Source organism: Cyrtonyx montezumae, unplaced genomic scaffold (genome assembly GCF_038088225.1).
Source record: "Cyrtonyx montezumae isolate F1298 unplaced genomic scaffold, pur_monq_1.0 scaffold_3, whole genome shotgun sequence".
Taxonomy (NCBI): domain Eukaryota; kingdom Metazoa; phylum Chordata; class Aves; order Galliformes; family Odontophoridae; genus Cyrtonyx; species Cyrtonyx montezumae.
In genome coordinates, this window is record NW_027072034.1 from 116,561,084 (window position 1) to 116,578,320 (window position 17,237).

At 40.2% G+C, this 17,237-nt stretch overlaps 1 protein-coding gene across 3 annotated transcripts in view; it reads right to left on the reverse strand.

The window, feature by feature from the left end:
* Positions 1-17,237, reverse strand: part of TBXAS1 (thromboxane A synthase 1) — a 234,064-nt gene that overhangs the window by 123,323 nt on the left and 93,504 nt on the right. For all 3 annotated transcript variants that reach the window (XM_065743180.1, XM_065743182.1, XM_065743181.1), the window contains exon 4: positions 11,649-11,745. In XM_065743180.1, the coding sequence (XP_065599252.1) occupies positions 11,649-11,745 (97 nt within the window). The remainder of the gene's footprint in view (positions 1-11,648; positions 11,746-17,237) is intronic.

The following is a 17,237-nucleotide window of genomic DNA, read 5'->3' on the forward strand; positions in this document are numbered from 1 at the left end:
CTTTTTGGCTTCAGGGTAGCTACATGGAAATCAGTTCTCTGCACTGTAAAAGGTCATTTGCAGAGACCTGAATGTGTTCCTCTGTCATCAGAGGCCTTAAGGGGATATTCTGTTGATGAGCAGGTAAGTTATCTCCAAAGCTGGATAAAGACATGAAAACAGAGCTAAGTACCAGCTCCACATTCAGGCCGTTCAGTTGTGTAAAAAAGCCTACCTGACTGTTGTAATCAGAGCCTGCATGAATTACGAAACAAGCAACAAACTAATTACTATTTTTCCTAACAAAAGCAGACTGGAAAAGGCAGGAAATAAGGGACATGACATACTATATGTCAAGAATAAGGAAAAGAGAGAAAACTGTACAGAAAACCAGTCTGCTACTGACAGATAATAGTTCTAGAAGTCAGAAATGAGGAACTGTCTAAAACCACTGCTATTACACAGAATAAGATAAAGGAAAAAAAAATAATCCCCCAGAATATGCTTGAAGAGGTTAGACAAGTTAAATTCCCCTTAAAACAAAATCAGTATATCATCAGAAAAAAAAGTGAGGGCCACCAAGATAAGCACAAGTTGCATCTCCATATGTATGATATACTACACTGACTCATAGCAGCCAGGTGAGTCAGAGTTTGATAATAAATCATAGTATCACAGGATGACTTGGGTTGTAAGAGACCTTAAAGACCATCCAAGTTCAAACCCCCTGCCATAGGCAGGGACACCATTTACAAGGCCAGGTTGCCCAAAGCAGTACTGAATCTAACCGGAAGAACATATTAAAATTTCACATACTTTAACCAACAATAAGATGTTTTCTTTAATTAAGGTACAGAGCCCTGGAAATAGATAGCCCCTTCCTATCTAAAAGTTCTGTTTGTCTTAGGACTCACAACATAAAGAAAAGTGCCACTAAAAAAAAAAACAGTAAATAAATAGCCAATGTACATTTGATGAAAGATTGGCTCAGAAGACTACTTTTGTCCTGAATAGAAAGATATGCTTTCACCCTGTTTTGACTATACTCATACGTTTACCTAACATAATTGGATGTAGTTAATATTGCAGGAGCCTTCAAGCAGTGCACATTTCCCTCATTAGTGGGTTTAAAGCCTTAATGATATCTCCTGTGCTGCAGAAAAGCCCAGTGTAGACTTTAACAGTGATTGGCAAGTTTCAACAGGAGAAAAAACTGGGGGAAGGGAAAACCTAATCAGACTGGTCTTGGTTTCTTTAGTCATTCAAAAGAGAATATTTATAGAATGACAGGAAAAAAAAAACAAGATAGGGATTAATAAGCTGATAAAGAGGATTTCAAAAGTTGATCTTGTAGTAACTCAAAGAAACATGTGAAAGAATGAGAGAATGGGTAGCATAGGGGCCCTCCCATTACATACTTGCAACATACTAGAGACACAAAAGCCTAGCCTTATTCAAAAGCTTTCTGACATAAACAAGTGCATACAAACTGAGTGTTGTCAAATCAGCATCTTCCTACACCTGCAGCAAAACCACCTTTTTCTAGTCTCATTATGCAGCACTTTTTTTTTCCTTTAAGTTTCAATAGACTTGGCAGGGAAGCCTCATATCTAAGAAGCAGAATGTCACAATATACCATTAACTAAACACATGCAAAGGGTTCAGGTTTTTTGTTGTTTGTTTTGTTTTGTTATTGACTAATTTTGACCATTTTCCAGGAACAGAAATTTCACAGGCTGGTTTAGTTTCAAAAGCAGCACAATTATGTACAGCTGTATTCAGTATTTCTTAACTGCCTTCAACAATCAGTGAAAGGGAGATTTGCACACATTATCAGGCACTATCATTAGTGCTGTAAAGTACGTAATCCATCTGGTGTTCTGGTGTCTACCTAGGAGCAGGTACTGAACCAATGAAGGCTGCACTATAATAGCAGAAAGAAAGAACATTAAAAACAAACAAAACAACACAGCAAGCCCAGTCATTTCTCCATGCTATACTATGCTTGTGTGTGTTTCCTGCAATAATTTTGCAAACCATTTTTATACATATAGGCGAGGAGAAGGGAGAATTAAAAATGTAAATTTCATTAACATTCAGCTCTGCAGTCTTCATAAAGGAAGGTGTCAGGATACCATGGTGATGGGAACACTGCAGCCCGTTAATAAAACACAGAAAGTCCTGGGGATAGATTAAAATACTTAGACCAAGCCAAAACATAACTCACATCACAACAAATCCAGCAAAAGATATGATGAGTGTGCATCTCAACAGCAATTGTGGTCTCAACCTACTGATTCACCATATCTTGATAGGGGGCAATAGAAGATGAAACTTGTAGTTAAGCCTTTTAGCCTCCTTACAGTCAATGGCACTGCTAAGATTTATGGCCCACGGCATCTGAAAACAGTCAACTCATGTTCATTTTAATTTTGGAAAAGAACTGCCATACAAACAAGTGGAAAATTTTTATTCTTGTACTCTATCTGCAGGTAACTCATCTGTTTCCACACTGTCATTCCTTCATACAAGAGGAAATAATCAATTTTTCTTTCCTATCTTACATCGAAATGTGGACAATGTTAGTGGCTGCTTCCTCAATCAGAAATTCAATGATCTTAAGCAAACAAATTCATGTGATCTACCTTAGATATGGATCTTTTCTTGTAGGAAAAATACCTAAATATATACTGCCAATCCTGGAACTCTTATAAAGAGATGTGTGCTTAGGGACATGGACTAGCAGTGGACTTGGTATTATTAGGTTGACAGTTTGACTTGATCTTAAGGGTCTTTTCCGACCCAAAAGATTCTATAATTCCACATAAGCTGGTTAAAATAGCATGCTTATGAGAAGTGTAGCTTTACTCAAACCTCACTCCAATCTGACCACCCTTGTTGGAGATACACTGAGATCAAGCAGGAGAGCTCTCTCCAGCCATGACAGCATAGCCAGTTTTCTGGAATCACCAGACTACCCAGGCAACCATTCCGAGAAAGTTACAAGTCAGTGAGGGATTAGCAGAGGTTCTTCTCAAGTCAACCAGATCACCCTTTCAGGTTGTAAAAAGGAATTGGACTTAACTACAGTCAGCATTTTCAGATTGCTTGCTGCAAACTGTTCTGTGAGACTCTGAACTATAATTTTCAGGATCCTTCTGAAGCTTCACGCACTAATCCTTACCATATACTCATTCATGTGACAAGACACACTCTTTTCCCCACCAAGAAAGGTGCAGAAAGGCTGCAGTGAAAGGGAAAGGTCCCAGTTTAAGGGAACATCCTGACTCTAAGCAGATTATTAATAAACACACTCTTGTAAATAAACAATCATGGCCCACTGAATTAAATGAGACTTAAGAATATGCAGAGAAGTAAGAAAAAAACATATTTTTATGACTAGTAGTCACCATTGGCACTTCTTTCCATAATTTCTGAAGAACTATAATTCACTAATGCTAACGTTCAGCTGGAAATTTTCAATATTCTCTTTCACATTTGTTAAGGTGACAAAGCACTTCCTAAATAATTTGCCCTTGTGGACATAAGAGTTCTGTAGAAAAGCCAAAAATTGAGCTCAGTGCTCCTAAATCCCAACCCAAAGCCTTAATCACAGAACCAGATTTCATCCCACTGGAATTCAGAGGATCAGGTGGTTCCCAAAACATAGAATACTAGTATGTTCAGTTTTTCTTTAAGCCTAACTGAAGCCAAAGTCTGATAAATTTTATAGTCAATAGCAGTGATCATTTTACATTAGTTTTGTGCTATTAGCTGCAGCAGATGGGGAATAAGAGGTAATTTGTTGTGTATGCATAAAAAGACATACATAGTCTGAAAGAAATGACCCTCTCCATATTTATTATTTTAATTTTTCAAATGTCTATTGCAAGCATATGTGCTTCTACTTTAAAACATTTAAACAATACCAGATTTAATTGCTTAGAAAAACTTAACTAGCAAGAAGAGGGAAGAAAAAAGAAGTCCAGAATTAAAAGCTATTTACAAGATAAAACAGAAGGTAAAACAGTTGCACATACATTGACCAAGCTAGAAAGGTTCACAAGTACCTAGAAGATAGCCCCAGAGGAAAGCCAGGGAAAGAAAGCAGATACTTCATTGCATCTGCTGAGCCCAGGAGCTCCTGCACCAGTGAACCCCCAAGAGCCATCAGGTCAAAACAGGGGTAAGAGTCCTTGCTCAGCCCTGGCAGGCACTGACACTAGAAAAATCTCTCAGGCATCTGGACTCAGATGGATGTTCAACAGCACCCTCAGACACGCAGTCAAACAGATTAATATTAAACAGTTAAGTGCTATACAGCCAAACACATTTCCTCCCAGCATAGTCCGCTTTCTGTAATGATGCTGTACCAGCCAGGATTTCAAACCAACCATGATTTGTAGGAAACTGCTAGGCAAAAAGAGTAAATCTTAATAAATTCACTGCTTGGACAACTTTTCACTTATCCTTGTAAAGCACAGAGTGATTTTTGGAAGCAGTGGCTGTTTTCAGCTCAGTGAGACTGAGCCTTGTTGTACATGTGGTAGGACTGAACAACACTTACTTGAAGTTGTCCTACAAAGAGAATGAGGGAGAAGAGAAACTCACAGCTCTAGCACAAAGAGCTATGCGGGTATTCAAGGCAAGGCCTGCCATGAGGTGTGATGGCTTTGATGCATCATGAACTGAAATGTCACTGTGGCATACGTGAGGAGGCAGACTTTATGAAGTTCCCATAGTTCCTCTAGCGAGGACTGAGTTTTTGGCATTTCCTCAAATCCCAAAGACACCTTAAATCAAATATATGTACATCTGTATGCATCCATAAATATATACAAATACATATGTGAGCACAAAGGCAGGAAAAACAACAAATTCCGAGACACGATGGGAACAGAAGCCTTTGCATGTCACTTTGCATGCCCTATGTAAATGCAACAGTAACAAAGAGGAAACAAGATGAACTAATGGAAAAATGAATCACAGAATGGCTTCGGTTGGAAGGGATAGGAAAGATCATCTAGTTCCATCTCCTCCGACACAAACAGAGTTGAAAAATAAAGAAATATATCTTAAAAGATTGAGATGTTAAATAAACTTAAGACATATTCATTCTTTCTCTACAATGTTTCAAAAAGCAGCTTGTTTTTAGAACTAAAAACCACAGTCAAACTATTAGCAAACACTGGAATATCACTTGCATACTACATGATCCCACTGAACGGCCATTTCAAAGGGTGAAAAAAAACCAAAACTGAAGATCTAATGACATAAATTTCAACATTTTTTTTCTCTTGTTTAATTTGTTTGAATCACTTCCCAAATGTTGACTTGTCTGCTTTCATACTGTGTGTGTCACTGCTGCTCCAAACCCATGTGCAGGTGAGCCCCTAACAAAGCATGCTCATCTGTTTACAACTCAAGTTTATTGTGCTTTGCAACAACAATTTACTAACAGACTAAGAAATTCACATGAGATGTTGATGATGACAACATAGCCCTATGGTATTTAATTTGAAGAAAAGAAACATTTCTAAACCAAACAAACAAGAGTACAGGGTCAAGACAGCATGTATACACATTTCTGGCAACAGTACACAACTTTTAATTCCATAGCTATTTTTACAAGACCTGCCTCCAAACGAATAAGTGAGTGGGTCCATTTTTAAAAAACAAAAACCTTATTTGTCAGAGAGCACGGAGGAGCTGCCTAGCTTCTAAGCTGAATCAGGCTCTGTATACATGACTGAATTGTCAGTGTTTACCTAAATGACAGCACATCAGCTGGGCTGCTGCCTACCAGCAGTGCATGTACTCTAAAAACAAAAGCAGCATGCACTAAGTTCTTGCATAAGACACGCAACTGACCCTCTACTTGAAAAAAGTAGAGCTCAAACTACATCAGTTCCTGAGGTACCACACTGGGCTGTTCTAAGCCGGTCATGCATCTAGGCCCTGCTCTGGAGATTATTTCTTTCAGTCAGCACATGGATGTTCGGTTAATGGAAGTTCACTATTAACAGTATCTTGAGTCCCTGACACAAAATTTGCACTTCCAGAATGGTTGAGGTTGGAAAGGGCTTCTGGAGGGTATGCTGTATCAAATGTGGATAGATCCCTTGACAGAGCAATATACACAGACACTTTCCTTTTTGGTACTCTGTCCTCAAGCAAGAGATGAGAGAGATCAGCTGATGCATTAATATATCAGCCATAAAGGACCACAGCTGAATAAGATGCAGAAAATGGGCTCCTTCCTATTTGGAAGCTATTTTGTTGCTGTTGCTGGTAAATTTCTTTTCCTTCAAGAGGGATATAAAGAGTTTACACCACCAGGTAATATCACCTTCCTTGTCACATTTTCATCATTTTTACTACTTCGTTATTATTTGTTATTTCGTTGTTACTTTTTCCACTGTAACAGCAAAGCTTCTGGTGAGAAAACAGTGATGTTCTCTATTGAAATCAATGCAGATTTGTGTATTTAAAAACATCACCCCCCTCCAGTGAGTTGGCACACAGATTTAAGGAGTTGATCTGGACCAACTACCAGTTTCCACTTGCAATAGCCACATGAATTCTGGCAGAACACTGACTCCAGCATCCTGACAAACCTTGACTAGCCAGTGCTTACCTTTGCCCGAGGGATTACTGAGTCACATTTTTGGCAAGAGTTTGGCCTGCAGCTTTGAGACAATTTGTCATTTATATTGGATAATGGGTAATCTCTCTCCATCTTAATATTCCGCTCTTACATTTTTAAATGTACACTTTAATGATTCTCAAGTGCTAATTAAAAAACAAATTTTCAGTGCACAAATTACAAACAATCTGAAGACAGATTATGTATCATTATCCTGCCTGGCAAAGTACAACACATCATAAACATGTCTCACACATAACACAATAATGCACTTGGAAAAGGTTAAAGAATTGTCCTAGTGCTCTCAAAAGAAAACTTCTATTCAAGATATAACTTCTCACATTTGTGAGAAGAAGTTATCATTCACTGCAGTGCAGTCCTGCTTAGGATTCTGGCTGAAGTTTCCATAGTTAACCTAAGCTAAAATCAGTTCCATGCCTTTGGCAGAAGGTCTACAAGCTAATTTTCATATTTTCTTCTACAAGTATAATTAAAAACACAGGGAATGGGCTTCATATGCCTTAAGTATGAGGGTACATTACAGCAGACATTTCTGTTTTTAAATGCTTACAAAGTTCACCTTACTCAAGTCAAAATTAAGTGGGCAAATGGGATGTCATGATGGCCTTTTTGTGATTGTACTGTTAACACTAAAATATATTCATCACATGAACAGACTAACACACTCCATGCAAGACCTGGTAGCTCGCTGTAAAGCAAAGTGAACCTTAAAGCAGATTTGATCTGCAATCATACATGTCTTGATCTTGATCATATATTTCTGTTGCAAGAATTATTAATCAGTAGCCCAGAAACAATACTAGAGGGCAAGGGAATCTAAAAGACATTTTAAGGAATTTTCAAAAGGCATTCATAATAAAGATGTGAAATGTATAGCATCAAAGGGAAACATATACCCCAAAATGCCCAATCATTTGGAACCTGTTCACATGCAAAATCTATTTTGTCCATATAATGAGTGAGCACTCAGGCTCAATGCAGGAGAAGCATTCTCGTTCTCTCTCTGGATATGGAAAGAGGATGTAAAGATGTTGCCTTATTCACAGCTGTCATTTGAGCATAGACACCCACAGCCAGGATGGACAACCCCAATTCACCCAGCACCTATTGGAAGAATCCTTATGGCACTCAGTCAATCCACTAATAAAACAGTAACAGAACACCCAGTTACCAAAAAATAAGTCCCTGCATCAGGACCACCACAATCAGGTCCCTTTGGCCAAATACAACAACATGACAGCTTCCTTCTGGCACACAAAAAAAGGAGAAACATAAATCTGTCATTATTTCAATAGGCATGGCAAGCCCTACCTCTAGATGAAAGCCAGGCGAAGGTGACCTTTCTTACCCCATAAGAATTGTTCCCAGTCAATAATCCCCACATGCCATAACCTGGCACTCACATCAACACAGCAGCACATCATGTATTCTTACACTCTAGATTCAGCCTCCAAGGCTTCAGAGAGCACAGCCCTTCATCTTTTTCCCACACTGAAACATGGAATCCCTCATCCAGGTATTAAACTAAACAAACTCTTCCAATAGTCCTCTAAGAAGATTAAAACCACCCTGTTCCATAAAGATCTCCTGTCTACTTGCCAGCAAGTAGTCAGCAAATGCACAATCCCAGATTAAGGTCATTCTTCTTACAAGCACTCAAAGACATGACATTACATTATGAATAGCTTTAATAAAAGCTCCAAGTTCACTGAATCATCATCTGATTTGCTCTTGTCTATCAAGTACATCCATTGTTTGCAACCCTTCATAAGTTGAGCTTCCCTTTGTCTCTTACTATAATACATATATATTTATGTCAGTTGAAAGAGCAGAAAAATATACATGAAACAAACTTTTTCTACCCTGCAATACACCGAGCTTTTAAACATCATCCTATGCATCCTTCAAGTTGATGACAATGATAACACGCTGTTGATGCAACTGCTACAGAACATGGTGAATAAGCTCTTTGTGGCATTCAGGGATGGGTAACTCACATTTCACCTCTGAATTTAGATTTTGGAAATGAATTTTGGGGAGAAGAAAAACGGGGGGAGAGGAAGAAAAAATAATAAATGATAGGTTTTCTCAAGGGCAGTTCACATCCATGGGGCTTTCCCCATTACCATGTTTCCCACTCTGAAAAAATGACACTAGGGAGAATGTTTTAGGTCGAAATAAGTTACCCTGGTTTTGACTGTGACAATTTTCTTCTTAGTAGTTGGTATGGTGCTGTGTTTTCAATTTAGGATAAGAATATTTTTAATAACACACTGTTGTTTTATTTGTTACAGAGAAGTGCTTACACTAAGTCAAGGACTTCCTGTGCTGCCCTGCCACAAAGGATGCTGAGGAGCTGGGAGGAGATATGGCCAGGACAGCTGACCTAAAATGAGTAAAGGGATATCCCATACCATAGGGCATCACACAGAACAATACATTTGGAGCTGGCTGGGGCAGGTGCTGCTTGGTGACTGGCCATGTACTGGTTAGTGGCTGGTGAGCAGTTGTGTGGTACATCACCTCTTCCTTTTATGTATTTTTTTTCCTACTACCCTTATCTCAATCCACGAGTTCTTGCACTTTTCCATTCAGTTTTCACCCCCATCCCACTGGCTGGGGAGAGTGAGTGAACAGCTGCATAGTGTTTAGCTGCTTACCATGTTAAACAACAACATAAGTGAATACCACAACTGGATTGAAATGTATTAACCTATATTTGTGAACAGCACTGACTCCAAAGCCAACTCTATAATCACTCATCAGCACACTATTTGGAAAAGGAATGGATAAAGTAAGGCAGAGAGATCTAGTTTGTGTTTTGAATTCTCCCCTGTCAAACTGACTCTTACTTGAAGTAGAGAAGCTTGCTTTGAGTAATTTTTACAAGTATAAACAGAACATTATTAAAGCCTTAAAACGACATTTATCCAGTCAATATGAGAAGAATCTCCTTCTTGGATACTGCTTTTCCACCTTGCCATCAGTACTCACATAAACAAAATTACATCTGAACAAAATCTTCTGACTTTCTCTACATAACGTACAGCCCTACTTATTAACACATGCTGTATACTAAGGATTCTCTGTATCAGAACACCTTGAGAGATCTGACAGTGTATTAAAGAGAGAGTGTCCAATGTGAAAATTCAAGAGGGAAAAAAAGATTCCCAAGACACATATGAAAGGAGGCAGAAATTGAAGGTTACTTACCCTTTGCTAATGGTAAGTAAAGGGTGGAAAAAGAGGAACAAAGTGAAAAGTAAGAGGTAACACCTAAAGATTGCAGCTGTGTGAAAAGACCACAGGATGAGCAGATAAAAGTATACAAGATGAAGCAAGTTCATTTGAATTAGACTTATGAGCACTGAGCAACTCAGATTTAGCAACGGTGTACAGGGGAGAAAACTTCTCCTTTTGTTGAAGAGAAAGGTAGGAGTTAAATTTTCACATCTGCCACATGCTTGCTGGTAGGTGGCAGGGATATCAACCAGTCTGTGCCTCAGTTCTTCATGCATAGAGAAGGGCGTTGTGCAAAAAACTCACAGATGGTTCAAGGACAGTCAAGCAATATGGGCAAGAGGTGAATCTACACAGACAACTACACCTAACTGATCTCTGACAAAAAATAAATAAGTACAAGGAGAGAGATAGGCTGGCAACAGAGATCTGAATTACCTGAATTTGAGAGGAACACAAATATTACAGACCATGACAGATGGATGTACAACCAAAAGAGAGAGATAAACCTCTCACCGCAGAAGTCTGAAGAGAAAGTAAAATTCAGACAATATAAGAAGAATGACAATGTACAGAAATATTCAAATGATGAGGCTGAGTGAAATTAAGTGCAGAATGAGTATTTGAACATATCCTCAAAGGAATTCTCTCTAGTTTCAGGAGGTGTTATTTGGGTATCAGCTACAGCTATGAATAGTGCAAACAACCTACTCATTACAAATATACAGGAGAAAGGCATGCAGACAGAAAGAAATAGGTTACATGCTTGCGGATGGAAGAGGGAAAGGGGCAGAAAATTCCTTTATAAATATAGAGAAAATGGGAAAAAGAACCTTACAGCATGCAACAGCTTCAGCCTAGGAAGCTTGCACACTGTGATTCTTCCATTTAGATGCTAGTGTCAGGCAGAATGCAGGGTGACTGGTACAAATGGTTATTAAATAAGGTACAAGTAGTCACAAAATGAACTTCATGTACCAGAAGAAGCAAGCAAGGGAGACAAGCAATCTGCAAACAGACTGACTGGCTGCAGAGAGGATCAGAGGGGCAGGTGAGGCAAACAGTTGACCAGAGATGAAATTTTCCCTGAGGACATAAACAACCCTTCTGAACACATGCAGGTTTATGTGAGCAGGTTGGAGCATACCCAGGGGCCAGGAGGAAGAAAAGGATGGATGGCACTGAGGCAGTGTGGTCACAGTGAACTCAGGAAATTTATAAGTAAAATAAGCAATCAGCAGCATATGTATAAATCCCTGCAAATCCCAACTTCATTCTTTTCTATTTTTTATTTTCAAAGTGCTAAGAAGCATATGCTAGTTGAGGGAGGTATGCCTCTGACTCCAGCAGCCATTCCTACCCTAGAAAATCTAAAAAGACAAAAGAGATCAGGAGTGGGAGAAAGCAAATAACACCATCTCCATATTACAGATTGAGAACTAAGGAACAGTGCTAGTATGAGACTTTCCCAGGAGGTAGTTGGCAGAACTGGATTTTAAAACTCTACCTCCTACAATCATTTGGTGCCTCATTCACAAGGGCATTGTATTTCTTTTAAGGATGGTCCCTTTCATCCTCAGTGTCCTGGTAACAGGAGTCTTCGACTGAAACACATACAGTGAGTTTCTATTCCTTTAAGTTTTACTGAACCACACACTTTCCTCCACTACGTTTCCAGCTGTCTTGTGGCCACTTCTGGTCTGAGCTTAAATTAGCAGTATTATCATCTCTGTCTACAAAGAAGACCATTCTATCTACTTACAGTTCTGTTGGTGAAGTTACTGAAGTCTGTCACTAAGATTTGCTTGATCACCTCCGGTGCAGAGATCACCACAAACATCTGGCGACCAATGTAGTATCTACAAGAAGGAAAGAGAGTCATTTTAGCAGATAACATCAACCAGAGAACCATCTCATTCCCTAGAATCTCTTTCTTGGTTTGAAAATACTTGTCATGAATAAACACAGAAAGCATATACTGTTATGTAGATCAGTATCCTTCTCCATCTCTCTCAACTATTAAATTTAGATGTGTGGGCCTGGAATTTAAAGGAAATAGCTTAAAGCATTTACTGATTAATCGATACTTAGCCAGCATTTTCACATAATGGTTTACACACACTGCTCACTTTTGAATTCTGTACAGAGTGATGCAGTATCAGTAAACCCAGCTACAGAAGGACAAAACCCTAGCAACCAGCAATTCCAACAATCGTGGAAGACCTACAGAATCAATTATTCTGCAGCTAATCATACAACATGTCTTTCCACAACAAAGCCCTGCCTACAATTAACCTTTCCCCACAGTGTGGCTGCAGTAAACACACATTTGCACCACTTCTGCTGGAAGTACTGAAAGTGAGTGCATCACAGACTTACAGGCTCATCATTACCAACTAACAGGGACCATTTGAACACAAAATGATGCCAATTTACAAAAAAATAAAAAAATAAAAAAGCTTTAATGTTTGCCATGTATAAATAAAAAGCTTATAAAACTTTAGGACAAGACTTGGTGACACGTGTCTCACTTTGTTTCATACACCTTCTATCTCCCTGCTCCCAGTTTGATCTGGCCTTGTGTCACCAGGACCTGTCCCTCTGGGGACTTGACACCACAGGGGAAGACACAGAGGCACTGAGACTCACCCCACATCCCACAGTCCTAGAAGCACAGACCTCTCTTCTCCACCAGTGTTCCCCCCAAGGCTTGTGGATACCCAGTGCTTGGCTGTTCTGCAGGGCAGGAAGGACCCCCACCGGCAAGCAGAGGTTGCCTGCAGCCCCTGCCTTTCCCACTTGCTGGGCCAGAAAGAGTTGATGCTGCCTCTGCTGTGCTGGGACTGAGAAAGAGGAGGCCGAAGGCAGGTGCAGGAAGCCTGGGTAGCTCAGAGCACAGCACAAGAGCAGAACCACAGATGCTGCAGCACTGTGGTTAATATCAATGCCTAATCATTTTGGTATGATACAGCTTAATATCAATATGTTGCTTATCACCTGTCTACACTGCAGCAACAGAGCAGACAAGCAAACCTTGGGCTAAATTAAATTTAGAAAGTGGAGGTTCCCATGGCAATGAAGCTGCAGCAGCACTGATTCCACCAGGGGCAAACAAGTCAGACAAATATCTTGATTCCAAAGCAAGGTTTCAGAGTCCACCTTAACCCCATTCCACCAAAACTCATAACAAACAAATGTCAGAGAAGAAAAAAAATTCTTCAGGAAGGAAGAGATCTTTTCATGTCTGGTGGGTTTCCAGAGGGAAGAGTTATTTCCCAAATCCAACCCACAAGTTCCACTTGTACCTTAGACATGGGTTCGAATTCTCTATTAAAATAAACCTCTCATCTCTCCTAGTCTGTTAAACCATAGCGAGGTATCTGTCTTTTAATGGTCAGTTTTCCACAGGATTTTGATGCTTCCATAAGGAAGAGTTGAGGTCTCATTTTAAATAGTGTTTTGATCAACCTCTGATGATGATGTGTCCCTACATGTCCCTTCCTTGTGTATTTTGTGCAACATTTCTGATGTTAAAGAGGTAAAGCAAACTCCCCAGGTGGAAATCTGTATCTCTCCAAACCTACCCGGCATGATCAGCCACAAATAATGACCTGTTTTGATGATCTTCCTTCATACTTTATGTTTCTCTTTCCCACCCCAAGGGCATCTGCTTTTCGTTTCCTTATTCAGCTATAAATAAGGGCATGGAAAGAGAGAAAAAAAAAAAAACACGAAAAAGGAGTTATCCTAAAATTAATAGACTGAAAATACTGGAAAAAAAAATCTTAAATTGCTTTTTATCAAAGTTTTGCCTCTTTTTAAGAAACAATTGCCAATAAATGCACTCAGACTATCATTATCTATTGTAACCCAATCAGTAGAACTCTCTTCCTGGCTTTTTTTTTCCTTTCTACTACTTTCTGAGTATAACTTATCCCATGTTTTCTAGGACATAGAAAGAAGAGGGCATGTATGGACACATTTTGCAAGTCAAAATCCATAAGCTATAAGTATGACTGCCATGAGGTATGAAACAAGACCGTAAGAGCTACTACATTTAGCAAATGGTTGTCCAAAACCTACACAACCACCATAAATTAGCTTAACTGAGTTTTATTACACTTAAAATTTTCTGCAGTATCCAGATCTCAAAACCAAGAGGACATCTTCCAGCTATATTAAAAAAAAAAAAAAAAAAAAAAAAAGTTTTCAAATTACAAGTAAAAGATAAAATCCTTCTGAACAATAATCTATTCTTCCAAAGTAAATAACATATTCACCCTTGGCATTCAACTCCATTTTGATTCTGTATTACTACATGAGGATATCACCAGCTTCACAGAGACCTGGATTTATTATTGAACAAAACCCGATATTCTTGTCAGATTTTAATAAATAAGAGTTTGAGAAAAACAAAAGCCTCCCAGCAAGTGCATTACAAATGGGCTCATGAATAATTTAGGACACCACTTTTTATTAACTTTCTCTAGCTTAATCTTTTCACAAGGCTCGTCCACACACTGGAGTCCTGCCTTTAACTACAGTGACCCAGTACTGCTACACTGCTTGGCCGTAACCTCTGTAATACTTTCATGTATGACATTCAGTGTATGCTCATGCCTACCTAGCTCACTCCTGCACAGAAACAAGAACATGTGAACACAGTACAGTGTCCCCAAAGTAATATAACTCTGCCCACAGAGAAATTCATCGTAACACACCTGTGAAAAGAAATGTTCACAACACACAAAAAGTGTCACTTTCAAGAGTAAATGAGGCCTCAGTTATTTAAGAAACCTGCTAGGGCAATTCCTATTAGATTTCAGTTTGAATAAATACCTCCAAAGTAGAGAAAAACATTCATGTTTTTAGATTAGTAGCTTTAGATTTGTTGGAAGGTGAAATAGAGCAGACAGGGTAAATCACCAGCATGAGGACAGCATGAGGTTTGCTCCAAGGGCTGGGAAGGGGACATGACACCATGGCCACATACACTGCTGGTGCCAGAGGGAAGCAGTCTGCACTACACCATCCCTTGGAGAGCTGCACAAAGTGTTTTTCAGAGATGTTCAAGAGAGGGCACAGATTTACTGGCAGAAGTTATGGAAAAGCCAGACTGCCCTCCAGCATGTTTACCAAAGGTCAAGGGGGTGGTTATACTGTAGTGTATCAGGCAAGGGAAGTTAATCTGCATTCAGAGTTTTTAAATAACTCCAAAGGCTACAAATACAGAAGTTTGGTTTGTAGGAACAGGAGCAGGCAATCATCTTTCTTGCAGCAGTTAATGAAAGGGAGATACTTCTATCCAGGAAGCTGCTGTCCTTTTTGCATTATTTAGCCATTTAGCAGATACATCATTTCTTTTACCCCCTCAAATAAGCAGCAATCTAGTAAAGATTTCTGCTTCTTCACACATACCCCACCATTGCTTTCTTGCAGAGTTACAACCCAGGTGTCTCACTCCACTCCTAGCTCCTAGTTAGTCCCTGGCTGCGGAAGAAGCGCATGCGTGAGACCCTGAGAGGATCCTAGAATCGTAAAGGTTGGGAAAGACTTCCATGATCACCTAGTCCAATAAACATCCCATCCCCACCGCGCCCATTAACAGTGTCCCTCAGTGCCACATCCATGTGGTCTGCAAACACCTCCAGGGACAGTGACTTCACCACCTCCCTGGGCAGCCTGTGCCAGTGCAGCACCACTCTCTCTGAGAAGAAATTGTTTCCTAATATCCAAACTAAAGCTCCCCTGGTGCATCTTAAGGCCATTCCCGCTTATTCTACTGCTGTGACCTGGGAGAAACGGCCAACCCCCACTTCACCGTAACTTCCTTTTAGGTTGACGTAGCTCTCTACATCAATGAAGTCTCTCCTGAGCCTCCCCTTCTCCAGACTGAACAACCCCAGTTCCCTCAGCTGCTTCCCCATCAGACCTGTGCTCCAGACCCCTCACAGCTCCATTGCCCTTCTCTGGACATACTCCAGGGCCCCAATGTATTTCTTGTAGTGAGGGGCCGAAAACTGAGCACAGCACATGAGCTGTGGGCTCATCAGTCCTGAATACAGAGGGACGATTATCTCCCTGCTCCTGCTGGTGATGCCACTACATCCAGTTGTGAGCCAAGGCAGGAGCCACGGGAGAAGAAGCACACGGCATGGCACAGCCCCTCCTGCAGCATGCAAACAGACCCTCTTCCTTTCCAGCACTTGCCATGGATGTGCTACAGAAACAATGTCTTGCTGCACAGGGAAAGACAGAGAGCATGGATGGTGTGTTGTGGCAGAGGGCCATATCTTTTTGTATAACACCCGCATGGGAAACACCTGCAACCCTTTCACCTTGTTTATAGTGCTGCTGTCGATTCACAGAAGACTTTGATCTCCCTATCTATTATCAGTCCTGTGTATAACAAACACAGCACATTAATCATAAAACACGTATATGCTGTTTGGCAATAAACAAGCCTGTGTTTTCTACACTGCAGTGTGGTGGAGTACACAGTGATCATCTGGAAAGCGAAAAGAAAAAAAGAAAAAAATAGTATTATTGCCTCCACCTTCGTCAGAGAAGTTGCAAATACACAGATATACAGGGGAAAAGGCTAATTTTCTTAGGAGACATTTCCAGGAAAAAGCTTCCTTGATCACTCTGCTTCTATTATTTAGAGATAACCATTCCCAGCAGGCAGAAAAATGCAGAAAATGAATAGCACATTGCTTGTATAAAATAAGACTCGAGGCTGGAGTTACTTAATTATTTCAGAGGTCAGCAAATTGATTTGTCATGAGCGTTGTCCCCTCCTGGCTCTTGCAGGCAGCTCAGACCCTACATGACTGTGTGATACAAAGCTGACAGGTGCAAAGCCCAAACACAGTCTTCACAGAAACGGTCACTTTGATCCAAGAGGAAAGGAAAGGGGGGAACAAAAAATTGCCAGGCACCTATAAGTCCAATAATTCTTTGTGTTATATTAGCAGCTAGAGGCCTTGAAGGTCCCCGGGCCATAATTTGGTAGGAGTTACACATAAGTAGGAAGCCTGGAAAGCCTGCAGTTTAAATAACCACAAGCAACTAACAGTGAAGAAAGCAAAGATCATCCTCTGCTTTCCAGCTACAGGATCAAGGTCCAGGCAGGGATGGAGGAGCTGGGAACTGACAGCCACCACCCTTTTTTCCTACTGACTCGCTGTGTGACCAGCACTCCTCAGCTGCCATTCATCTCCAAAATAATGGGGCTACTTCTCTTTGCTCTTCTTTGATAAGCACGGTGGAAAACAAGGAGCCTGCTCCTGTGCTGCTACTCCTGAGGCCCAGTCTGCAACAACAAGAATCACAGGTGTTGGAAGGGACT